Raw genomic sequence first — 26,038 nt, 5'->3', positions numbered from 1 at the left:
GACGTTGATCTCGATGCAAGCGGCACCGAAAAATACCGAACCTATATCGAGAGCCTTCCATATCAAGGTCAGTATCCTGTCTTGTGCGGCGTGAGCTTGTGGTTTATCTGACTTTTTGACACAGAAAGAAGGCAGTTGATACTGGATCTTCGTCGAACTCAAAAGATTCTGTACAACCATCGCTACCAACTTTGGAACAGGCGACGCGAGCTAGGGCGCTTGTGGGTGGAGGAGGAGGACTTAGAGGCTGAATTGGTCCTGCGACGTGCGATGGACGCAATCGACGAGCAGCGCCAGCTATTAAAGCGGCTCCACGATGATGCAGACGAGCAAGAAAATTGGCTACTCAAGCACACGACAGCAAGCCATTTCTCGTGGTAAACGGGGCGGAATCTTCTCACGTTGCGTCTCTCTGTCTACCTCTTGTTTACTTTACTTCTATTCCGTTTTTTCTTGTCTTCTGATATCGAGCACTATATCAGATCTTTCTTGTTTGTAACATTTCTACTCTACTGGAGAATATACTTTAATGCTTAATTGTGTAACAATGTGAGCTTGGAAGAAATGTGAGCTTGGAAGAGCCTCTGACTTCGTCGTCCTCGCTTGCGGTCACGTTATCCCCGACCCGCATCAAAAACTTCAAATACTGACAGTCACTCGAATGATATTTCGTGTCGGGCAACCTCTCTCATGAGATATAAAATATATATTGAAGCCCTTAATTCATAGGTTTTCAGTCCCTTGCAGCTCATACCATACACTCCTTGTAGCTACCCTTGGAAACATCAGCAATCAATGTCACGGAAATTTGTGTTTTGGTTTTGAATCTTTGAGAATGTCTAATTAAATGTAAGTTAAATAGCAGTATCATGAGTTCTCCTGCCCCCTCTAACCATATAGGTTTGGCCATTGTTTGATATAACAGTGTTTTTCGAGACATCAGAATCGACGTGAGGTGTCGCAAGCGCCATACGGGAATGTGACCCAGTTATCATTGACCACTACTTGCACATATGACCACACCCACACGACCTCGACCTCGTACACAGGAGGCTCCTCGGTTGCAAGGAGAGCCTGGACCGACTCAAATGTCTGCCCGGTGGGTTCTTTGTGAACGATTTATGATGAACTAAATGGCATTTTCCAGCGGTAGCTCAGCAACGGCATCGAGCACCACGAGCACAGAGCAGCTACTAGTAGGAGAAATCTACACCAACACTGACTTCCACGAGTTCTCTGTCTATCCTGGCTCAAGCTCTATATGCTACGATATTTCCTGCTCTTTCGACGCCCAGGCCAATGGTCGGTCACAGGCGCAGTCTTCTGGCCCAAGTAAGTCTGCCGGATTGTTCCTCACACTACTCTCATTCACTGCTCTCTTAGGTGACGTGTTGCGCTGAGCTGCGCTGTGTTCAGCATGAGATGGTCAAGGGATCCTCGTGCGTAGCTACTCGTCCGCTGTCTACGTCTCTGTTGTGTTGTACCTGCTATCATAGAACTTGAACGATAAGTTCTCGCTGTTGAAACTTCAACGAAGCCTGAGGCCCATGCTAACAAAGATCTATAATATTAATCATTTCAAAGTTCTTGGGGTGTGACGCTCCTCATTCTTAACCACGATGGCTCCAAAGACCAAACATCACACTGAGGCCGCAAAACGGGAAGCTCATCGCCTTCGTCAGCAGAAATATCGGGAAAGTACTCGGTGCGTGATAGTGGAGTTGCAGTTGTTATCGTTCTGAACTTTACATTGTTCCAGGGGAGCGCTGATGTCTAAAGCCTATGATGCCCATCGACACACACGCAAGGTGGCCAACCCTCTGCGTCTTCCTGCTCCGCCAGCATTGCTACTAGAACATGCTCGCTCAAGTTTTCGATGACGAGAAGGGCTTCATGTACTATTTCGACCAAGATTTCGACATCATGACCAGCGACATCAAGTGCTGGGTTGGATTCCCTTTTTCGATGCCGCAGAGACAGCCGACGACACTTTGGACCGCTTCACTGCTGATTACCAACGGGAAACCCGTCGTCTCGGTAGCCCTTCACGGATACTACTTGCAACGCGAAAGCCAGCAGGAAACTGAGCTTTGCGGCCGAATCAAAGCTCTGCGCAACGCTACATACGCACACAAGACTCGGGTTCAGGCTTATGAGGCCGCCCAGCAGCGTTGGCGTGCATTCTTTCGATGGGTGGAACGCTACCAGCCCGAAACATTCCCCAGAGAGCATTGTTTGTTCATGTGTAACTGGCGTTGGATAGCACGTCATGCTACTCGGCTGTACTACTGTCAATATGCAGAGGAATAACAAGCACGAAGGAAGAATGAGCTGCAAAGCCCTGTGGATCGAGCGAAACGAACTTGAACAATTTGAAAAAATCTTATTGACTGTACTCCCCACCGACTTGTAATATACATCTTATCTTGCCTTGCACCGAGCACTTGTAGACTATCTGTGTCGATTCTGCGAGCGAAGAAAGGAGATTTTTTTTGGCTGATTACACGTGATGCCTTGCCTGTCACACCCGTAACACCTGTTGACGACTTGATCCATGTCATGGAGAAAGCAAAAGCAACGCGCCAAGCGCGCACGCTCTTCCTCTCCTGATACCCCTACCCATCTCGTAGCCATCCACACTGGCTCTTCGACCTTCGATGTTCCTGTCGACGGAGCAATAGAACGTGTCTCAGCCGATACTCGCCGGACTTTTTCCGAAGCAGTCGCCATTGCACCTCCTTCGCCTCTCAAACGACTTCGAAAGGCTATCGCTGCTCCTTCCATTTCCTCAAACCTAGACATTAGCCTTGACGCCTACTGCATGGGCTCTGGCGAGAACGACTGGACAGAAGAACCTACAGAAGAGGTTACAAGCAGGAAGTGCCTCGAATTTTGCGACCTGCGGTGTGTATTCCCATCCTTCTCTACCAACTCTTATTCATCAACAACCTAGGACCCCACTCTACGCCAATGGATGATTCACCATCGTGACGAATATCTACGAGTGCTGCTTTGGCATCATGGAAGGGGTTATTCAGACGAGCGATGTTACTCGTGTGGGGAGACAGACCCCTCGTACCGCTGTAAAGACTGCTTCGGTGGAGCCATGTGGTGCGACGATTGCTGTGTCAAGAGCCATATTGCAACCCCTTTCCACTCAATCGAGGTATGTGGAGAATCTTTTGTCCTATCGACACCGACTTACCCTATTCTTTTAGCTCTGGAATGCAGGCTATTTCCAATCATGCTCGCTCAAGGTTTTAGGATTGGTAATCCAAGTTGGCCATCCTCTTCACCTTCCATGTGCTCGACCCATCCCTGCTCGCAATGACTTCGTCGTGCTACATCACAACGGCATACACGAAGTGTCGGTCAATTATTGTGGCTGTCGCTGGTCCAATGACCCTTATCATATCCAACTTCTCCGGGCAGGCATATACCCAGCGACAACCGACTCTCCAAGAACAGGCGCGACCTTCGAATGTCTTGCCGAATACCATGCTCTGACGCTTCACGGAAGATTACCGGGTGGGACTTTTATCGTTCTTTGGAAACTAGGACAAACGCGATCGGAGTCAAGCCTCCAGACCGCTATCAGGTCTTTCTTCGAATCGCTCGCGAATACCGACATCTATTGTCACTCAAACGAGGTGGACGTGGATACGACTCCCGGGGCGTGGCGGATACAGCACCAGGGGAACTCGCGATTCTTTGCCCTGCATGCCCGCGTCCAGGCGTAAACTTGCCAGATGATTGGCAAAATGCTCCACCTGCACAAGCGTGAGTCGCTTTCTGTTTCGTCTCCGTTCTCCTGCTCATCACTCTACAGTGGTCTTTATGTTTTTTTCTTGGCCATGGATGATGCATGCTTCCGACTCAAACGTCGTGCGTTCTCCAACGAAATCAGAGATCCAGCTCTGAGCAATGGCTGGGCGTATATGGTGGAATGGGAACCGTACAAAGGCTTATTTACTTCAAGTCGGGGACCAACAAGAGGTACCCCTATTCTTTTCCTAGCCGTCATCTTGATATTTAATGCTCTTTATAGATTAGCACTTGTACTGGACTCGCGGCTCTTGACTATGCCAACTCCAAGTTCTCCCGTGGCTACAGCGCAACGGGGGTTGGCATGGGAGTCTGTGCTCGACATGAATTTGTGCAGCCCAATGGCGTTGGTGACCTGCAGGCTGGAGAACGGTATGAGCAATTTACTCTGCTTTTTCTTATGAACTAATTTGACCTTCTCTAGATTTGCTAACATGGACTTCATATTTGGCTCCATTTTGCGACACTTGCACCCTCTTCTTCGAAAAATAATTTCCTACGACATCGCCTGTCAATGGTGGAAGAAATTGTTTGAACGACTGCGAAAAACTTCCTCCTATGCTCCGTTTACTCTTGGTGCTGGAAGTGTTCATGCAGCTCTTCGTCTTCGTCGTGCCCAAACTTCATATTCTGGGACATACGACATCGTGCCAACTGCTTTATTCGTTCAACTACACGCTTGGGGGTGGACAAACTGATGGAGAAGGAATCGAACGCCCGTGGAGTATGATTGGTGGAGTTGCTGCAAGCACGCGGGTCAGTGGTCCTGGTGCACGATCGGACCTTCTAGATGATCATTGGTCATTTTGGAACTGGTCGAAGCTCGTGAATCTGGGTGCGTATAGTCTTTTTCTACCAGTATAATATCTTTTGCTGACATCTAAGTTACAGCTTCTCTTCTTCGACGGCGTCTAGATACAGCGCTGCATGAGCGTGATATCCAACAAGCAGCTTTTGACCAGTTCTCCGAAAATCAAATAGCGCGAGCGTTCCTCAGTGGAAGGCAATGGTGCACGTATATGAAAGAGACTCCACGAAGCCCAATCCTTACGAAGGAAAGGTCGACGGTAAGATATCTTACGGATTCTTGTCTTTCTTTCCGATTTAATCGTTTATCAGGTTTAACAGAAGCTCAAGTGCGAGAGAAGCTGGAGGCCGAGGAAGAGTTGCAGGCATTGACGGGCAAGCTGCGGATTCATGAAATTAGCCCCGTCAACTTCATTGCCGACTTGCTCGAGATCGAGAACGAACAGTGAGTCGACTGTAACCTAATATCACCTCTTGATACCAAGCCCATTTTAGGCGTCGCATTGCTGGCCTGGCCGAGCTCAAAAAAGCCAAGTCGACAACAATGAAAATCAATCTTCGACGCCTTCGACGGAGTCTGAATAAACGAATTGCCAAAATACGCTTGCTACAAGCCACGTATATGCCCGCTGCTCTACAGCAGCTCAAAGAAATGAAGCTTTCGGAAAACATCTTACCTGAAGATATTCCTTTGATTCCGCCTTCTGCCTTGACTGCTTTGCGACGAAGGGAAGGAGGATGCTTGGAGGGACTAGCAGAGATTGAAAAATTCATGCGGGATGCACAATGTCGAGCTGCTCTTGTGGGCTTGCGCAATCAACTCCTCGTCAAATACCGACTCCTGCTCTACAAGACGAATCATTCGCGAAACCAGACAATGAACACCCGCTCTCGGTCACTGGTTGCGCGTAATGAGAGTCAAGTCTTACTTCATTCCAAGAAGTATCAGGCTGCTTGGTTAGCGTTGGTGCTTCTGGAGGATGGTGTAGAAGGGAGGGTAGGCTGGAGACGCCTTTGCAAAGAGGACATTCGGTGTTTGGAAGATTCGGAAGAACTGGTGAAGAAGCATGCGAGAGGGGAAAAGGCTGAAGCACGACGCGCAAGAGATGAAGCAGCACTTCGCCAAGCCGGCATCACTCCTTTGAATATCCACCGTGTCCAAAACGACAGTGACGCAGACGAAGAAGACAATATCAACATAGTATCTGCTCCGCCTCGCAACCAGGCATCCAAGAAGAAGAAGATGCCGGCTCATAAAGGCTCTGCCGTTCAGTCTGGTGAAAGTCGACGGGTTGTATCGTGGATCTGGACGATGGCTGGGATGACGGGGTCCGACGCCGAAATGGAGGAAGGTCAGCTCTTTGCTACATAACCGGTGTCCTTTGCTCAACGACTTTATAGCTCTACGAATCGAATGGGCAAAAGCTTATGCTCGTGTTCGACGCTGGAACGAAGAAGTAGCGCTACTACAGGAAGAGTGGCGACGCCTACCCCAGTCTTTCGCTCACGAGGAAGGGTTGTGGACCGCGAGGGCCAAGATGATTCCCGTTGGGGCTATTCCACCAGCAGATGCGGAAGGGCTGATGGCCTATGCCCTAAAGCATGTCAGCATGTATCGCAATCTGGCGGGGATGGCAGAAGCTGTGCGGACACAACCGAAGCTCAAGAAGGGGACCCGTCGACCAAGATATCAGCCCGCCCCAGCGATAGACCTGACGGCGATTACGACAGATGGCAATGACGGAGCTGTAGATGTTGATGGCTATATTGAAGAGGATGACGCAGATGGTGAAGACGGGAACCAGAGCGACGAGGAGCTTTTGCTAACGGGTGAAATCGACGATTGGTAGATCACATGATGCACACGAATAAATTTTTTGCGGCCTTTTTCGGTGATGAATAATGCATTGTATCGGCAGGCAACGGCAAGTATGATGAGCCAACGGCAAGTATGATCTGTTGATGGGAAATGAAAGATCCAATGATGTATTGATGGGAAACCCGAAACCTATTGATGTGATCAATAGCTGGCCATATATGGGCAGCCCAGAAGTTTTGCATTACTTGCCCAACATCTTTTGCATTAGAGCCTTGGAGCTCAGCCCTCTTCTTTCGCAAAGAAGATGAGGCATATGGGGTGCACCCAACAACAAAGTGGTCGGTGTTGTCCTCAAACGGTGGTGAGTATAAACAGAGGGCGGGTCTGTGGGTAGTCCGCAAGGCGAGTGCAAGGCAAGGCGGCTGAAGTGCTGTTCGTTTTGGAACGCTTGACGTGGGCCCAGATCTTTGCGGGTTCATAAGGTTAAAGTTCCTTCTGGATGGCACGCCACTATGCTTGAGGAAAGAGCATTTGAAGTAATAGCCGGTGGACGCGTCGAAGTTCAAGTTGCGTTGGTGTTGGACGGGTGACACGTGTGACCGAATAAGCGCGCCGGCGGAGACCCGGCGTAAGGGAAAATTGCCTTGCCACCATCCCCCCTCCGTGTTTTTTTTCTAAAAATTCAAGATGTACTATTGTGGAGCTATCTAGGAGAGTTTTCCTACGCTTCGTGGTCGCCTCGAGTTATCCGGCTAACCCCCAATGCCCTGCAATCCTTTTATGTCACGGTATACTCGCAATAGAACCGTGTAGCTGTCGCCCTTCGGCAGCGTGATCGACCCCTCCTCTTCTCTCAGTGCGAGTAGTCGGTTAGTAAACCTCTCAATCTCGTCGATGCTAAGTGTAGCACGATGCCCCCCTTGAACCTTCAACCGAATACAGATGAGTCGGGAAAGGTGAACGTAGTCTATTGGGAAACGGTTTTAGCCCTCTGTACGGTACCCACAGGGGTCGGCTCACCTTGTCCTGACTTGACTGCTGCCTTGAGTAGTGCGTACCAATTATTGTGATATGCATCGCCGAGTAATGGGTTTCGGAAGTTATATCGAACAAATACACTCAAGATTTCGTTGATATTGCCGCCATAAAAGTTGCCTACGATCTTCTTGGTGTCTGCAAATCCAATAGCCAATAAAACGCCGCATTGTGGAATCGGTACATGGAACGCGCATGCGTTCGCGCGCCGTCAGCCCCACGTCTGACGCAAAGAGCTCCAGTTCGTGGTTGCTCTGCATTCCAGCGCTTTTGACCTGATCAGGGTAAGTATCTCGCGATTTTTATTTCTGAGCCTTACACGCATTGCCGCGCGAGTGCGTTTGGTGGTTGACTTCCGACAGGTAAGACTCAACGCAAAGCTATTTGCCTCGATTAGTACCAATCGCTCTCTTGACGAACTTAACGTAACTCACAAGTTGTGCTTGAGATAATCTTTATCTTTATGCGCAAGATTGGCGGCCCATATCGCATATACGATGATGCTCACACACCACGTCGACCGCCATCTCATCATGAGTAGTTCTCCGCGATCGACTCCCGCGCGACACAGCTCATCTTGCGTTAAGCAGTGGGGCTTGTGCTTCTCCCAATTGTCTCGCTGACATGTTTTGCTGCAGTAATAGGTCGACCGGCAGTGAGCGCACCGCTTGAGGCTTGAAGATAAGATCAGGCATCCTCCACAAAATGAGCGGGGTCCTGGATCGTAAGCGGTGTGGGGAGTCAACATGTCTGTCGACCTTGGTGGTAGGGGCCCGTGGGCCTTCTTGCGAAGGATCGATGGACTTAAGACATGCCCAAAGTTGTTCTTCCACCGTGCACAAAGGCCGGAGCGAATACGATTTTATTCAACTTCTTCCGACGTCCCGGTCTCCTCACTTCCGTTAAGCTCCCCCCACGACTTCCCGATACGCTAGACGTAGAATAGGTATGACTTCCAAAAAAGATGGCGGGATATCGAGCCGCAGTAGACGCGCCACTTTGTCTTCCATGCGAACGATGAGATCCTCGGTCAATGTCGCGTCAATACCGTATCTTTCTTTCAGAATGATTTCGAGTGTTTTGGTTCGATGGAACGTGTCTAGGAATCGTTAGTGGGTGCACTCGTTGGTTGGGAACATTTCTTACCCGCGCCGTTTCTCAGTACAGTAGCCATCTCTTCACACCACACTTTCTCGAATGCGAGACCCAGAGAGGCGTCCTTGAGATTGTACCGGCTGAGCCCAGTGAAGACGAGCTCGATGGGGACTGATCCCGCAGTCATATATGTCTCACCATCGTGCAGGAAGTGCACTCCGATGAGGCATCGTAAGCGAGTTGATGAGCACGGGAGTGCCTTGAACGCTTCAATTTGACGTGGCCCATTTTGGCCAACGCTGACAATCGCGGCCGCCTTTTCATTGGTGACCATCGCCGAGTTGGTGAGCTGAACGAGACGCACATAAGATATGGGACTGCTGCAGGTGTGATTATAGAATACGCACCTTAAATGAAGCTCTCAAAGAGTTGCTGGACTTTCTGGGCGTGAGCCATATGGCAAACCTGAATACTTCATCAGCGCGGGCCCAGAGGGAGTGGAGATAAGGTCCTCATACAAGTTGTTTTCGAGATAATCCTCATTCTTGGTTGAGAGATTCGCACTCCACATACCAAAAACCGCCAGGCTACACTTCCAAGTACCGTACCACTGCGTGAAGTACTCGAGTCGACCGGTGAGTCCCATTTCTTGGAGCTGCTCAGGTGTTTTGCAGCGCGATTTGTGTTGTGGCCAGTCGAGCTTCTGACATTCTCGCGAGCAATACCGAAAGCGCTTGCACCGTCCGCAGGTTTTGAGACCAGAAGGCGCCCGCCCACAATGGTCGCAGCTTGAGTGCGAGCCGGATGAGTTTGTCGCCATCGAATCGAGCAACGCGTCCTCTTTGGTCAGCCCCGCCTGAGGAATTTTGTTGGGCATTGCACCGGGCAGGTAGGAGAGGGAAGACTGGGTTGGCGCTAACGGACCAGTGCTGGCCTATAGGCTCAAGTTCGGATATTGAGGTGCGGTGTGATTTGGATGGTTCTACGCTGGAATGCCACTGTTGCCACCCGGGCAAATACCACGCCATGTCGGCGGGATAGTTTAGTTATTCGGACGTGGCTGCCTCAGAGCGCGATTAACGCCACTACTTCGCCGTGACGGGGCCAAATCGTTCTAGCAAATTTCAGCCGCGGCTTATCGGTTACCGCGGAGTGGTGCCCACTTATCATGCAAGTCTGGTTGGAGTAACAACCGAGAAATGGTACGCGTGTGTCGCAACGGAGCGAGCGGGGTTGAAGAACGGCGCGGGGTTGTGAATGACATCATGCATCGCATGACGTATACTGATTTTTAATAAATTCGCTCAGCCGCGGTATCGTTCAAGAAAGTTTTTTTGCGTTCATGTTTAGATATATACAGTTTTGCGGGGCAATATCAACCCATTCTATATGTTCTTTGCCGTGGCCTCAAGGAAAGCCAGCGCGACAAGGGGGAACTCGTCCTGGTCTGCTGGCGATTGTAGAGAAAGTAGTCCGGGGACACGAGCCTCCATGCGTTGCACGGTCGCCTCGTCCAGCGACGCAACAACTTCGTACCGCGCCTTTAATACGACCTCGAGGATCCGGCGACGGTAAAAAAGATCTATGGTTAGTTCAACCTGGAGGACGCTGGGAAGTCAAGCAAACGATTCACCTTCCCCTTCCTCAATGATACTTGCTATCTCGTTGCGCCAGACACGATAGAAAGCTTCCCCGAGGATGTTGTCCTTATAGTCGTACTGGTGTAAGGGCGGTAAGCGGGTGAAAACCGATGTCGACCAGGCGACGACGTTGGATTTGGCCTCTCCGTCAAATTTGATGATTGCGACGCAGCGGATGCGGTCGGCGGACCGCGTCAGATTTTTGAGACCGTTGACGTGTTGGACGCTGTTGGGCCCAGTGGCCAGATGGCTGTAGGCGGCTTCGTTGGTCATGATGCCTGAGGCGAGCACCTGAACAATATTGCATTAAGCCGACGACGCGATCGTTCGAGCCGTTTCCCGTACCTTCATCGAGTGGGCGGTCGGTCCTTCTTTACTGTGCTTTGTGCTAGCGGCAAGGGCAGTCAAGAACCTAAAAATTAGATCGTCAATTTGCGCTCGACAGATTTTACGGCGTACGTGTGTTTCTTCAGGTAATCAGCGTCCTTGGTCACCAAGTTGGCGCACCATACTCCAAGAAGGGACAGGCCAATTTCCCAATTGGCGGTCCACTGCCGCAAAAAGCGAGCTCGGTCGCTCGTATCAACAGCCTGGTGTCGAATTGTTCGACAGATCGTTTTTGTGGGTAGGCCAGTCGGTAGTCTGGCAATCTTTCGAGCAGTACCAGAAGTCTTGGCAGCGACTGCATTTTTTGAGCTCGCTGGAGATAGCTCCGCATGAGTTGCAACACGAGGATGAACCCGCTGGGAATGTATCGAAATTGTCGTGACCAGGAGCAGAGGCAGTTGTGGCTTGCATTACACCGAGGAGCAAAGTGGCTGCGAGAGAGTTGGGAGGAGAGCGCCAAAGGGCAACTGGCCGCTAAAGAGAATAAGGGGATTGGGAAGCGACGAAACGGGTATTTGTCGTGATATCGGGGGATTCCAATTAGAGTGTGGTCGACCCGGAGTCCTTCCCTGCCATCTTCTCCCTATGGTTGCCGTTCCGCTTCCCGAAGCTCTTGAATCCAAGAACTTTCCCTTCGATACAGCGGCATCGACTGACAAGAAGACGCGTGTTCACTTAGGTTGCTTCACTGACGATGGGTCTGTTGTTCGAGGCCCAGTGGCACCTTCTTCCGCGAGACGCTCCTCGATGTCGGGTGGATGCGCGTGACCAGCCCGTGACCGGCGTGTCTCTTATTTAAGGACGCGACGTTCTTGGGTCGTGCCAACAAACATGGTCCGCCCCGCAACAGACCCCGATAGTCCTCTGACCACTCTGGACGGAGAGCCAGTGCTTGTCTCTGCCGCCGATGCCCTCGAGAAGTTGCCGACATTCTCTGAAGAAAAATTGGCCAAAATCGCTCAAGACTCCACGGGTTTTTATACTCCAGCGGAAGGTCTTATCCGCAAGAGTGCCTCGTCCGTTGTTGCGGACTGTAAGCTCTCGATGGACGCAAACAACAACTACCGCCTGTTGTATCAGTGCGTTTGATTTCTTTGGTCTCGCGTTCTGGACTGATATCATACTTGCAGGAAAGAGCCTCTGGAGATCGTATCGACCATCATGCCTCGTTCCTCTTTCGCATTCAACAACGGACCCGGGGGCAACTACGTCCACGCAGATTGGCGCGGAAATCCCTCCCGTCTGGCCCGACGGGCGTGCAATTGTCCGACAGTCGAAAAGGCGTATATGTGAAGACGACTTTGAACTCCGTTCCTGGATTGGATGCATGGACAACTAACGTGTATGGGTGTCTTACCCAGTTTCATCTTGTACTGAAGTTCGTTATGATAGATTCGACTCCACGTTCTCGAGCTCCCCTCGTCAATTTGAATATTCGATTTCTGGGACCCCCGTTCCATCCACGCTGGGAACGATGCGCACGCTGTTCAGCGAGATCGACAAGAAAGTTGCCGTACGTATTGACCATCTGTGATTCTGTGTGTTAATATCCTTTAGACTTGGGCGGCCTCCATTAACAAAAAGAAAAAGGAAGCCCACCACGGGCCAAACGCTGGAATGTGGCTTCAAGCGCGCCGTCCGTACTTGGTTCCCGCGGCGTCTTTTTTTGCTTGATGTACGAGGTTAACCTCTTGTGATCTTCAACAACTTATACCGCTTTCAGGAAGGGAGAATGAGCGAATTTGACGAAGAGTACGACTTTATATCCAAGATTACGGGTCACGATCTGCGCACTAATCGGGTGCCGGAGGTCCTGGTGCGTAATCGCGATACTAACACGGATGTGGAGATTTCGTTCCACGGAATCCATATGTTCCCATCGTCGTCCGTCATCAATATGACTATGGTGCCATATGTGAGCTTCTTGTCTCTTCTTGTGCGTTGAGCAGCGCTTACCGCGAGTAGATTTACATCACGCGCGGGGAAGTGGCGTGGGACTTCCGCCTGGTTCGCCTCCATATCTTGGGCAAGGTACGCTCCTATTTCTTTAACATATCTGGCCCATCTCACCCCGTCTTAGCGTGCCTTTTCTATCATGGCCAGCCCCAACAAACTCGTCGTTAAGCGGAAGGCCCCGGAATTGGACCTGGAAGACGAAGAACCGACCACCGCTTCTAAATCTCGTTAAATCTTTGCATCTACCGTAGTCTCCACATAAAATGTAACATACGATCTGAATGACTACGCCGTTTTTTCTTGGATCCGGATCGGATATTTTTCTTCAAATGAGCTTTGGCTTCAAATTCACGGTTTACTTATTCTACAATGCACTTGCTAAGATATTTGAAAACACGGCTTTTTCAGATGTGTGCCTCGTTGCGGTTCGTTCTCGTTCTCCTCGTTCTTGTTCTCTTTATCAAGTCTTCTTTGCCTTCTCCCAATCCTCCTGCGTCCTGTACGTGTCGAAATGTTCGCGCAGAGCGGTGGCCAACTGCATGCATCTTGGTCTCGTCATGTACTCGCCCGAATAATCGGCGAGTCGGGAAGTACCACGGCCGCCGAACAACGTATCGACTCGGTAGGGGAGCAGCTGAGGGTCTGACCCAACGTCGTAAAAAATCCGAGACCTTGGTTATGTCGTTGTGCTCGAACAATGGCATGTATTTCTCAAATGCCGTCGATTTATCGATTTTGAAGAGGAATGCTTCGAGGTTGTCCTTGTCCACTGCGCGTGACGACGATGTGTTTAAGGGGTTGCGACGTGCAGAGCCCTCCTCCTTGTGTTCACGGTTTCTTGAGATCACAGAATTGCGCATTCCAACCCCTCCATTATGAGGAGTGGGCAGGCGAGTCGGTGACTGGGTAATAGGGGAGTAGGTGGATCCGTTCTCGCTGATCGTGATGGGAGTGGGGGCCACAGGGCGAGGCTTGTCCCCGGTACGTGCGCGTGACGCAGGGATTCGCGTGCCCGACGCGGGGAGTTGCCGACGTGAGGTTGCGGAGGCTGGTGTTGCTTTGCGACGGCTGCCAGAAGCGGTTGGTTTCTTGCGGGATTGGTTCGTGCGCGCCTTGAGCTACAGTTGATGATGGATTCAGCATGTGCGAGGCCGCAATACGGTACGTGCTCACCTTCTCTTCCTTGTTGGCGCGGCCCCATTCAAGGGACCCCTGGATTATACGATTCAACTCTGCTTGATCAACGAAATCTTTATCTTTCGATAAAGTGTCCTTAAGAGTGCTCAGATTGAGGTAGATGCGGTTGATATTGATGGGATAAGTTTCAAGAAAACCGGCAATTGACGTCTGCGACGCTCCTCCATCAACTGCGAATCGGATTGCTGCCCGAGTTGGTCTATAGAAACCTGCGACCGTGTAAGTCTCCTCGGTTTTCCTGAAGTCAGAGGGTAAGCTTGTATGTGGTTGCGAGTAGAAAACTGACGGAGCGGTGTTGGCCGACTTTTTCGTGCGCTCTCGTTTCTTTCCGATCAGCGGCTCTCCGACTTCCCCGGTGACGCGTTTCCCCGAGCGAAGGGTGCGTCCGTTGCCGTGCGGGGGCCGTGTGATCAGCAAGTTGGTCTTCATCAGAGTCGTTGTCAGAGTCGTCACTCTCGTTTTCGGCAATCGAGGCGGCGTTAGGTTGGTCGCGATGCTCAGGATCATCACGCGCTTCTCCGGCAACGGATATGGAGTCGTCGGGTATCAAGGTATCCTCGCGGCCTACATCCTCTGTTTTGATCTTCACCTCGGGGACCTCAGTTTTTATATCCACTCGCGAGAGTGTCGACATGGTGAGAGAGAAAAACAACTAGCTAGCGTCACGCGGTCACATATGTGAGTTTAAGTAATCGACAGCAGACGTCCGCAGTTTGATGCCTGATCACCTAAACGGTTCGGCTCCTGCCGCCTGCGGCCTTATCCTCCCTCATGATTGTGGAGATAAGAATGAGATTAGACTTTTTATATAACCTCGACTTCGTTTTTGTGTGCATTGCAATGCCAGACTTGCGCTCGAAAATGATCTGAACTGCAGTGCAGTGCAGGTGACTATAGGGGGGCAGTAGATGCGAGCAAGCTGCAATCATTACATCTGATCAATTGTCAATGAAAACGATCAAGAGGCCTTTCGCAACATGCCACTTCCGCCCAACTTCTGCCTTTGCAACGATAAGTTACGCATCGCCGAGGCACGTAAGCTTTGTAACACGTTCGGTCAAGGTCAGTGGTCATGAGACGCGGACGGACGCACATTACGCTGATCCTCTTGGTTGATAGACCTACGGATCATCCGTCGCCACATATGGCAATCGACTTGCCGAATATGGTAGACCCAATGGTAGCTCATACGATTGGTTCGGTTCGTAGGCTTCACCACAAGCTTGCTGTGCATGTGGGCGTATTTCAATTGTGAATTCCAGAAAAAGATTCCAGGCCAGGCGTGTATATTTAGACTGATTTGAGCCGATTGAAGGAGAGGCTGCGGGTTAAGATCTTGAGATGAGATGATTGGATGGAGTTTTGTCTACGGCGGCTCCGGGCGGAAGCGCAATTCGATCCGTGAAGCCGATTGATTAGTCGGTGGACCCTTGTCAGAGAGGGCCGCCCCGGAACATTGCCCTATCGAATTCTCGGTATTCAGCCAAAGGCCAGCTGAGAGAGAGATTATTCAGAAGTAAGTCATTGAAACCGTCGTTTATATTTCGAGACACCTTCTTTGCTGCGGCGCCTTGTTTTATTGGAGATCACGTAGCTGACAGTTTGAACACCATCGATTTCTCGCCCCATCCTCCACGTCAGCGTATTCCGGGCGCCACCCGCTGTTGTTCGGTGAAGGGAAATAGCCACTTGTGAGCTTGGCGGCAGCAAGCTAGTAATAAGCCCTGGTTTCCCTAGGACAGTCCAGCTATTATCATGGCCGTCGAGAAAAAGAAGCGACTTCGGACTGACTTTGGACTGCGGTGTTAAGCGACCGCGGCAGATTGGACTCGGCGCTGACAAGTCATGTTTGACGTCAGCGCCCAAATTCGAGTTACTTTAGTAGGCGATCACAATCTGAACTTCTTGGTTTCCGTCCCTCACCACCCCCCATATGTTCTCGACGCTTTCTAACTTCCTCCCCTCGGCATTACACTCCTCGCCACAAAAAGCCGACCAGTTCCGCCCAGACAACGAGGAGGACGATGAGGGAAATAAGTCTGATGTCAATGCAGACGAGACGGGGGTGCTAAAGAAGAAGAAAGACAAGAGTCCTAACGAGGTGAGCGGATCGATTACGACGTTGTTTGGCGCATTATTTGCAGCGGTGGATTGGCGGGTTGTCGACAACATGCATAGAAAGATCGGCGGTTGTCTTCCCCTCCTCCCACCCTTGCACAGAATTTTTTTCCTCTATGCGGGCCCATCGTTTTCGTTATGACTCCCATCTCCTCGCCGGTGGGATAAGCCTCTCATTTCGATGGAGCTACTCATCACACGAGCAATCCTCTCATTTCAATGGAGCTGCTCATAATACGAGCAATGTCTTAGGTGGAAAGCTGTTAAGTTTCTGGAGTCAATCCCTCCCTCATCACCTCCCAGCACCGCCATGAGTCTGGGACCTCCGTTGGAACCGCTCTTGTCTGGCGCTTTAAGCGCCAGTCATTTCTTTGGCCTGCTTTTCAAAGTATTTTTCCATGCTCACCCAACCCCATCTGCAGACATTCATCTTTGTACGGCCCCCACCGGCCAAAACCAACCATCCCCTCAATCTTCAAGTTCAGCTTATACCTCCCAACTCTCGGGGCCCATCGGGTCTGCCAAATGCCTCCCGACAATCCCTCGACCTTTCTGCCGCGAATTCCGTTCCGAGCAGCCCCACAACCACCGATGCATCCGGCTCGTCAGCGTATGAAGATGGAGCACCACTTTCCCGCTCTTCCTCCAACGCTTCGTCAACTTACTCGCGATCTTCGTCCGCATCAACCTACTCCGCTGCTTCAACGAGTTCAAGCGCAAGTAGCAGGCGAATGATTGTGCCCTTGTATAACCTCCAGGCCCATAATGTTATGACCAACACCATTGTCGACGCTGGGACTGATGCGAAGATCGCAAAGTTCTCGAAACGCGGAATCGAAATGCTTGACCTGGCGGTTCTTGAGCCAGTGGAGGTTTATGCCGGAGGTGGAGCCCCTGTAGGCGGCGATGCACTCGTTGGGTCCGCCTTTTCGAACAAAACCGTTGGTGGGCGACCAAGCGTCAACTTACAAGTTCCTGCTGGCAACGGCACAGGGCATAATAGTCGACCTGGCACTCCAGACCCTTCAGCCACGACAAACTCATCTCAAGCTTCGTTAGTTTCGAGTAGCGTGCAATCATCACATGCATCACAAACATCAGCAGATGTTCCGCCCTCCCCCTGGCGTTGCAACACCCCAGAAGAAAAATCTGTTCGGGAAACTATTCAAGAGGAAGGAGGAGAAAGACTCGCCGACCCCGACCCCGACTCCGACAAACAATAACAAATTGTTCGGTCACTCTAAGACGCCGAGCATCTCAACGCCGACCCCGTTACCCGTGGTGGTAGCCGCTCCACGGACCTCTATTGGTAGCGTGCAGCGGTCTTCAATCGACATTGGTCCGCAAGATCACCATCAGACCTCAGCGCAGATAGCTGCCACTCCTGCTATTGTTGGACATGGCCCTATTCTGGGGGTCTTGCCAAGTGTTTCTTCACCAGTCCATCCGCCGAAAGGACGGCCGGGGCTGTATGTGTGGGTCGTCAAGCGATGGATGAAAGGCGATGGCGGCGGACTTCTCAGTGTAGCGAAAGGAATGGTCAAGGGCCACCAAGATCAAACCGACGTGACACAGGAAGTCGAGGTCCGGTTTGAATGGAAGCGAGGCAAGGGGAAGGGCAAGAAAGCCAAAAAAGACGGCGAGGACCGCCCAGCTGCTCGCCGACAAGGAAGCGTGGCGAATCTGGGAACTGCAAATGCGCCGACAAGGCGGCTCAGCATGAATATCTCGCGACAGAGCAGTTTCAGCAATGTGTCCGTGTCGGAGGAAGGTCACGTGCATGATGGCCCTACATCCAAGTCTGCCAGACGGCGATCGCTTGCTCTCTCTGTTGGGCAGGGTGAGGATGGGGGAGAGTCTGGTGATGAGAGTGATCCGGAGGACTCGGAAACGCCTTGGACGTGCACCGTTAAAGTGCGACGCCTGGCCAGCCATCTCCGATCGCGGTCCCATTTGAGCTTCCATCACCACTCCCGAGAGCCGACCGCTGAGGTCTCGGAGGACGGTGTCAAAAAGGAAGTGTTGAAGGTCAAAGTCGGAACACTTTCGCCAACGCCACATCACCCGAAAGTGGTTGCGATGCTCAAAGTGCCCTTCCCGCTCCCCGATGTGAATGTGGAGCAGATGAAGGCGGAGAAAAGAGAAACGAGTGGACAGGGCGGGTCGTTGGGAGCGCCGAAGGGTGGTGAGTTGTTTTTTTTTTCATAACGTTCTTGTTGTTTCTAATCAAGGTTTCAGCGCACACGTTGACGCTCACTGCCGAGGAGATCAAGGATGTTGTGTGCAGCACGGGTCTGTGGCTCGTTGTCCGTGAGGGTTTTGGTGGCATTGGGAAAGTCAGCCGCAAGGGCGATGGCTGGCGCATTCGAGGGTGATCGTACCTTGTTTGTTTTGCTTTTCCTCATCTAGGTATATCTATCTTTATTATGTTGTAGTGTTCACACACACACACAGTCTTTCCTTTTCTTTTCCTTTTGCTTCGTATGTAGAATCTGTCACATACCAATTCCCCCCACTTCCTTTGTTCTACCAGACTGGATCATCGTGTTGCGAATTATCTGCCACTGTGCCGCCTTGGAACATATGTAATATGCACTCTAAGCAGAGATGACGAACAAAACTTGATATGTAATAGCTTTGAGAATGTAAACCAATTTGCACATGGTTGGTTATTATGATTCTCAAGTTACCTTGCTTTAGTAAGGTCCCGCATGTGAAAAATTATCCCTAACACATGTAAACAACGCAAAAACAAATATGTCCAAATAAATGTCAACATTGGTAAATACATCTCATCAGCCCGCTTGCCTATTCTCAGTGTTCACGGGTGATGCCAGCCGGGTATCGGGACCTGGGAGGTCCGGTTCCGGGTAAACTCGGCGGGCCAGCGCATTCCTATCTAAATCCAGGTAGTAGTCTGTTGTCCCGCCACGCTGAAGGTTTGTTCCAGCTAGTTGTCAGGGGAACCCCCACTTCGGCCTCCTTCGGACCCTCCGAACACATCCAAGGCGCATCCGACCGGCGCCCCCTCGGACGCTCCGACCCACCCCGACCATCGTCCACGGCCTCCTTCGCCCCCGCACAATCACCGATCCGTCAAGACCCTCCCAACGATCACCTTGGGACAGAGCCTGCGACGCCGCTCAGGCCTTCTGCGCTCTACGTTGGCAGTTACGGACGACCAGTATATAGTTGGCGCCCTAGCAGGCGGACCCTTAGAGTTTCTTCTCTTTGGATCCTCCCCTGCTAGGTCGGTCCCTCCGTGTATTTCCGTAGCTTTTATTCACGCTTTGGATCCTCCCCTGCTAGGCTTTCGTCGGAGTCTCCAGGGTTGCCCTTACACTAGTGCTCTGCCAGGCCGGGCTGCCCAAGCCCAGCGGTCTTGGAATTCTGAGGCCCGAGCTTCCTCAAACTTTAAGCCCGGCATGGGCCACATGGCTACAACACGGGCTCGGGCTGTCCGATGTGAGCCGGGCCGGGCTTCGGGCCGCAATCAGGCTCCCAGCGACCCCACGACCAATTCTTGCCCCTGTGTTAGCAACATCAACACACATATGGACATATATGGACACGCTCAGCCTTATGCTCCTTTTTCTTGCCTCGGGCTTTGGTACTCAGGCACTGGTGAGTCGTGACAATGATGGGCCCCGGATGGGTTACCCGGGCCAGATTTCGTGTGATGCCTGGTCCTGGTCCCCCTGCTTCAATAGTCATTGCTGGTGGGTTCAAACAACAACTTGTCCATCATTGAACCATTGAACCATGATCTAAAACAAAGCCTTAGTATTCATTTACATCCACCATACCTCGAACTCGGAACTGCTGGTACTGTAGCAATTTATTCAATTCAGCAGTCACGTGTCACACCGGCCCTCTGGCGCCGACATATTTCGGCTGTCACACACATCGACAGACAGGCAGTGCCGAAAATTTAATTTCGGCGCCCATGTCACACCATTTTGGGGTGCCGAATTGAATAAATTACTACAGTATGTTTCAATAGGGGTTAACATTGTTCAAGAAAGAAGAGAGCAAAAACAAAGCCTTCTGCACATGATAATAAATCAGAAACAGCATTGAGCAAACAAATTTCCTTCTTATGTTTTATGCTCCATGCCCATATTCTATGGCCTGACAACCTCGTTGAATGCTTGAAGCTGGACTGCGCAGCTGCGTGCAGTCCACCTGCCAACTCCCCTTCTCCGTCATTTGCTACACTATAAACCACTCCAATCCTCAAGCTGGCACACACCACCACCAAAAAAAGCAAACAACACGTGTTTGCATAGTCACACAATACTAAAGCAAGGTTTTAGACTCAGGCACGTGTGCCAGAGGCCCTTGTAAGTAACAGTACTTACATTTCTCACAATTGTAACAATCTGGTGTTCATCAAAGTTGCTCTTTTTGTCATAGTTAGTTTGGATTCATTCAAAGGTTGATGTTTATAGTTTATTTCTAACCAAGATATCGGTCAACAACTATATTCAAGTTGAGTATGGTAGTGATTTTACAAATAGAGTATACACAATTTGACGCCATGTCCTGCAGCGCTGATAAGTTAGAATCTCGATAAATATATACAATGAGTGTGATTGTTTGTGGGAAATTGTCTAAGCCTTGAGACGGCGGCGAATCTTGATGGTCGCGCTTTCGGGCACGATAGCGATGTCGCCGAGGGAAATGTTGGGCTCGCGGCGCGGGCGCGGGGCGATTTCGTAGTTCAGAATGAGGTGGCCCAGGATGAGCTTCAGATCATTGGTCGCGAAGAATCGGGCAGGGCTGCGCAACGGTGAGTGCCGGGTCGTCAGAATAAGAAAGAAAGCGTAGCATACCAAGCATGAACACCGTGGCTGAAGAGTACATACTTGCTCGATGTCGTGCTGAGGTCCACGTTCTCCTTTGGCTTGCCCCCGTTCTCGCGCTCGCGGCTGAAGCGGAACGCGTCGAACTTGAGCGGGTCGGGGTAGAGGTCAGGGTCCATATGGATGCCGTCCATCGACACACCAATCGTCGTGTGTTGGGGTGCGATGATGCCGTTGGGCAGCTTAATGCCCTCGGGGACGCGGACCTGACGGGCGAGCGAGGTCCCTCCGACACCAGACACACGTGACGACTCGCGGATGGCAGAGTCGAGACGGTACATTTTGGCGACGGCGGCTTTCGTCCAGACGCCGTTGGTCTCGCTAAGCACGCGAAGAATCTCCTCGCGCATCTCCTCAACGAGCTCCTCGGCGTTAGGGGAGGACCAGACATCCAGGACGGTGTTGACGCAAGAAATGGTGGTCGTGATGATAGCGGCGAAGTTCAGCATCACGATGCGGTAGGCCAGGTTGTAGGGGGAGGTATCGAGCTCAGAGGTGCGCTTGAACGACTCGCGGACCAACCAAGTTACATACTCGTTCTGAAGTCATGTTTAGTCATGGAAATAGAGTGGAGGAATTAAGACGGACCGGCTCCTCCCAGGGATATGTTGGGTCGGCATCTTTGGCGCGCATGTCCTTGATGCGCTGCTCGATCAGAGGCACCAAGTATTTCATGCAGGTGTTGGCTTGATACTTGTTGGGAAGGGTGACAACAGAGGCAACCGCTCTGACAACAGTTGATCTCGGAAAACCAAACAACGATGGACTTACGGTTTCAGGAACTCGGGGAAGAGGTGAAGGACGTACGAGCTCAAGTTGACCGCTTTGGCGAAACGAGTGCCAGCCATAACATACTCCATATTCGAGCACAGCTCCTTGCCAACGAAAACGCGGTTGACGACGCGGCCGACGGTGCGGGTGAGGCTGTCGAAAATGTAGCATTCCCGCCATTCGCCATCGCTACCGTAGAGCGAGTCCATAGAGCTCAGGATCTCATCAATGATCTCTTCGTTAAGCGTTCCAACTGTCTTGGTCAGTTCGCGTTTGATGATCAGTTCCACCATGTCATTCTTGAGGATCTCTGCATCACGCCGATCAACGACGGACTCTGTATTGCTATGATGTCATACCTGGGTGGCCAACGGTGTACTGGGTGGGAAACAGAAATGAGTATAACCGCGTACATGAGGCTGAATCGGCATACCTTGAACTGCGCTGTTTCATAGCGTCAACATTTGCCAGGGCGCTGGACAGGAACACACTTACCCGCATTGAAGGTACGATCTTTGGCGCTGACGATATGCTCCGGCTGTGCGGCAAGCCAAGACGCCATGGAGGGCGGTAGGAGGATTTGCGGGGCACGAGTCCAAGTTGGGACAACGAAAATCTTGTTATTCTAAATAACGATGTTTAGAACGACGGTAAGAGATGTCAGGAACCTAAGGCGGACCTTGCTGTACTTCTTGTAGCCGTCCATGTACATCGGGATGGACTGGAACCAGCCGCGCCAGTTGGCGCGCAGCGCGGAAAACCACTCGCTGTCGTTCTTGCCCATCCATGTGAGACCTGTTGTCGCATGAAGCGTTAGCAACACAACAAAGCTTAGACTAGGTAACGTAGACCACTGACCTTGGGGAATTCGGGCATGATCACTGCGTGATTTCAACACAGCGACAATGAAGAAAAATGCGGCGAAGAAAAGAAGGGGCGCGATCGTGGTCGCTACGAAAATGAGAGGGAGGTAGGGCAGCAGCGCATGCAGGCCGGCCAGAGTAGATTGCGAGTCAAGAGGAAAGCCCAACATCGTCGGACAGATGAGAGAACACGAGTTGGGAACAGACGAAAGGTGCCCGCTCGTTTTATACTAGAAGCAGGGAGCGTCATCGTGGGACAAATACTCTCCATCGCGATCCAAATGAGTAGCCAGCATAGCTCCAAATCTTGATCCAGCGGAAGGAATGTAAAACGGTGAGGATGTTATGTTGTACAGATCTGGCCCCAATCGATGAGGCACACAGCTTGGCGCCGCCGATGACTTGCGCCGCAGAGACTTGCGTTTAAATCCGACCTGCGCATCTCGTCGAGAAGGTGTCTGATGAGAGACTGTCTGGAAGGGTTCAGATGCATTTACGTACTCGGTAAGTTTCGCTGAGACCTGGGACCGCTAGAAAACCGATGAACGGTCACAAAGTGCCGCGATGAAGAAATTTGCACTTTTAAGCTCTGTTGATGCCCCCCTTTTGATCGGTCGAGTATCGCAGCTCTGCGTTAAAATTGGGTAATAATTATTCTTCATCCCCCGTCGGCTCTTGGCTCTTGCATCACATGAAGACAGACACTTGCAAACAATGATTGCAACAACACCATCAGTTTGTATGGAGAGAGAGGCGCTGGCGATGACTCCAAATGTCGATCAAACACACCCACATCAATAGATTCCGTTGAAGAACGATGTTTCGGTGACTATCAAGCAGCAGCAAAGAGCTTGTAGAGAACATTAGATTGCTCGCACGACCGTGACGATTGAACTTGGATACGCTGGCTCGTCATCACCGATGCGCCAGAGTGAATGCAAAGTTGCTCTCTGGTCAGGTTGGAACTTGAATGATGCAAAATTAGATGGCGGATAACACAGCTTGAAGAAGCACCAGTGATCCCCATTTGCATTCCTGGGTTGTCTCGCCGTTACAGGGCGGGTTGCAAGCGGGTTGGTACTTGGGTCTTGGGATCCTTGGTTGTTGCTAATTTCCAGTAATGGTTGAATTATACTTCCGAATGCAGATAGATGTGGCGCGGCAGCGAACAGACAGACCAGCAACGAGTACTACTAGTCTATAAACAGTAGTCGCCATTTTGAGGTTGAAGACTATACACTACGTCTTGTGATTCGACAGTCGGTATAGGTTTGTCAGTAAATGCTCGGTGCGGTGTAACGGAGTCGAGTATACACAATAGGCTGTCAGGTAGATTCGTGTCGAATTTGAGTCTGCAGTTGCAATCGCAGATGGTTGGCCAGGACTGAATAACACCCAGCGAAGCTGACGTTCCCTTTTAATTCCACTGATGCGGATAGCCAGGGAAACAAGCGGGGGAGTCAGGTCCAGCTATTGAGCTTGAGGAGGATCTCAGATTGTGTTGACGACGACTGCAAAGAAGTGTTGTTCGTATTGGCTATGGTTGCCGTCATGGCTGTTCCGAGTAGCCCATCCAAGGAGCTTGAATTGAGCCTGACGACTCCGGACAAAAGCCTCGACTCTCCCAATGGTTGTTGGCAAGTGACTTTGGTTGGTAAGCTCACAGTAATAGGGTTGTTCCGAACCTCGGCCATCATGGCAATGAGACCTTCCGCCGATGAGGTGAGCGTGAACTTAGCGACTCAACGGATGTCATTTAGCCCCGCACGCATGTTGACGACAACATTGCTTGGTGAATATGTTTCTTCACAAGATGTAACAGAACAGGACCGACGGAGTCAACGAGGACCAGTTTGTCTTCCGAAGATATTACCACAAGGCTAAGAAGAACAACACTACAGCACGACAGTGAAGTTGTGACCAATCCAAACTCTCGTGTATGATATAATGTACATGCAAGCCGACATAGGGAATAAGATACGACTGGAGGTGAGGCGATGTAAGCCTTAAGAATGACGAGAGCCATAGCAGGCCTACACAACGTGTTTATGACACTCCGCCCCAAACACCGAGACCGGTAAAAAGAACTCCAAGACTGACGACCGCGCTTATAAATGCGGCTGAATGGAGGCCGACACGAGGAAGAACGCCAGGCGCATGGAGTGTTGAGAGAAGGGCGTGTGTAGCGGCAGCCAGTCCTATCAATAATACGGCAATGGGCCCGTGCACAGACAATGAGACCCCCAATAGTAGAAACAGGCCCAGCGACAGCAAGATGGCATTGATTCGCTGCAGCGGAGGGATAAATGGCGGAATATAAACTAAAGGAAGGCCGAGAACATCTTCCAACTCGTCGCGGGCTTTAAGCGCAAGAAGCTGGTCGAGATCATTCTCAAGTTCCGTGTCTGGATCCGTCAGAATTGTCGAGGAGTTCATTGGATGGGGGATTGAGCTTTGATATGAGGAAGTCCGTCTTGGAAGGAGGGGAGTGCGCTCAACAGAGGCAGAGAGTTGCTGCTCTGTCGAATCTGGTGTGGCAACCCCAGAACTTGCTATTGGAGAGGTCACGAGCACGTCGCGGTATAGTGCAAGTCCAGAGTATCCTTGTGCGACAGCAACGACTCCTTCCGCTGCTGCCCAACCCAACCCAGCCCACCATATACGAATGAAGGCAGGATCATGCCAAGTTGGTTGCTTGTATTTTGCGTAAGATTGGATAAGGAGGAAGCATAGTGAGATGAGGCGCGCAAAAGTTGAGAGGATGCTGGTTAGAACCGTGGATATCAAGGTAGCGGTGAGCGATTCGGAAATGAGCAAGTTGGGTATGGCAGAAAGAGTGGGTCGTAAGAGATGTGTGAGCGCAAAGAGGGCTGCGGGGAGAAGAATCTCTGGTATTGGGTAGGGCAAGAGGGCCGGGTATGGATAGTCGTTGTCCTTTTTGTGGTCGTGGTAGGCAATTTGGGGTAGAAAGGCAAGCAGTGCGATGGTCACGATAATTGTCAACGGTGCAAGGGTGTAAAGTAGTACGAGGCGCTTGTAAGAGCCTGAATCTGCATAAGCCTTGAGAAGCAGTGCAAAAAGGCGCAACAGACCGCGATACAATCCCTCCGACTCTAACAAGTCCTCATCAACCCATTCATCATCGTGGTAAGCCGGCTCGTCAACTTCTGGAACCCTATTGAGTGGACCGTCGACACGTATGCGCTCGGGGCTGGATGCTGGAGGTGGGGAAAGCATGGCCAGTGGTCAAGGACGGACGGAGAGGGTCATTTCGGTAGAAAAACAGCACACAATCGCATCATTATGGCGCTGTGTTACAGTCACAGCGCCTCACCGCAACGCGATCACATGCTTTCTTCCAAAGAATTAATTGACCGAACGCAGATCTGGCCAGCACGCGTTTTGGACTGCTTTCCTGAAAATAAATCCATAGTTGGGTTCTTGCCCCATTCTATGCGTGCTAAAGATAAACGTGTTTTAATTTGATCCTGATGCAATGAAGTTGCATTCAGATACGAGTCGCCAGTTGCCTACGCCGGCTATAGACAGCTAGTTAACCTGGTCTGAGTGCTCTGCCCCTTGCAGATGATTCAAGCGAAGAGGGTGGTCATGATGTATCTGGGGAGCGCCAAAGTTGAGAGACGGACGGAAAGTGGTGAT

At 51.1% G+C, this 26,038-nt stretch overlaps 6 protein-coding genes across 6 annotated transcripts; 4 read left to right on the top strand and 2 right to left on the bottom strand.

Moving 5' to 3' along the window:
• Nucleotides 1-2,554: 2,554 nt before the first annotated feature.
• Nucleotides 2,555-2,978, top strand: MIND_00972300 (uncharacterized protein; the record flags this gene model as incomplete). Its single annotated transcript, XM_037366335.1, has 2 exons — nt 2,555-2,904; nt 2,954-2,978. The coding sequence occupies 2 exons, from the start codon at nt 2,555-2,557 to the stop codon at nt 2,976-2,978; spliced, it is 375 nt and encodes a 124-aa protein (XP_037217747.1).
• Nucleotides 2,979-3,106: 128 nt separating this feature from the next.
• MIND_00972200 (CxC2 domain-containing protein) lies at nt 3,107-3,740 on the top strand (the record flags this gene model as incomplete). Its single annotated transcript, XM_037366334.1, has 2 exons — nt 3,107-3,166; nt 3,219-3,740. 2 exons carry the CDS (start codon nt 3,107-3,109, stop codon nt 3,738-3,740), a joined length of 582 nt encoding a protein of 193 aa, XP_037217746.1.
• A 643-nt stretch (nt 3,741-4,383) lies between these two features.
• MIND_00972100 (uncharacterized protein) lies at nt 4,384-6,482 on the top strand (the record flags this gene model as incomplete). The annotated part of the gene is made up of 4 exons (XM_037366333.1): nt 4,384-4,660; nt 4,945-5,077; nt 5,128-5,984; nt 6,034-6,482. The coding sequence occupies 4 exons, from the start codon at nt 4,384-4,386 to the stop codon at nt 6,480-6,482; spliced, it is 1,716 nt and encodes a 571-aa protein (XP_037217745.1).
• Nucleotides 6,483-16,277: 9,795 nt separating this feature from the next.
• MIND_00972000 (uncharacterized protein) lies at nt 16,278-18,254 on the top strand (the record flags this gene model as incomplete). Its single annotated transcript, XM_037366332.1, has 3 exons — nt 16,278-16,985; nt 17,020-18,064; nt 18,118-18,254. 3 exons carry the CDS (start codon nt 16,278-16,280, stop codon nt 18,252-18,254), a joined length of 1,890 nt encoding a protein of 629 aa, XP_037217744.1.
• A 2,238-nt stretch (nt 18,255-20,492) lies between these two features.
• Nucleotides 20,493-22,548, bottom strand: MIND_00971900 (uncharacterized protein; the record flags this gene model as incomplete). The annotated part of the gene is made up of 9 exons (XM_037366331.1): nt 20,493-20,661; nt 20,715-21,283; nt 21,333-21,471; nt 21,516-21,825; nt 21,875-21,893; nt 21,949-21,959; nt 22,011-22,140; nt 22,195-22,310; nt 22,374-22,548. 9 exons carry the CDS (start codon nt 22,546-22,548, stop codon nt 20,493-20,495), a joined length of 1,638 nt encoding a protein of 545 aa, XP_037217743.1.
• Nucleotides 22,549-24,424: 1,876 nt separating this feature from the next.
• MIND_00971800 (uncharacterized protein) lies at nt 24,425-25,615 on the bottom strand (the record flags this gene model as incomplete). Its single annotated transcript, XM_037366330.1, has 2 exons — nt 24,425-25,422; nt 25,471-25,615. The coding sequence occupies 2 exons, from the start codon at nt 25,613-25,615 to the stop codon at nt 24,425-24,427; spliced, it is 1,143 nt and encodes a 380-aa protein (XP_037217742.1).
• Between the last annotated feature and the right edge of the window lie 423 nt (nt 25,616-26,038).

The sequence above is a fragment of the Mycena indigotica genome (genome assembly GCF_014461135.1).
Source record: "Mycena indigotica strain 171206Taipei chromosome Unknown Mind.scaff0008, whole genome shotgun sequence".
NCBI lineage: Eukaryota > Fungi > Basidiomycota > Agaricomycetes > Agaricales > Mycenaceae > Mycena > Mycena indigotica.
This window is presented reverse-complemented; position numbering and strand designations above follow the sequence as displayed.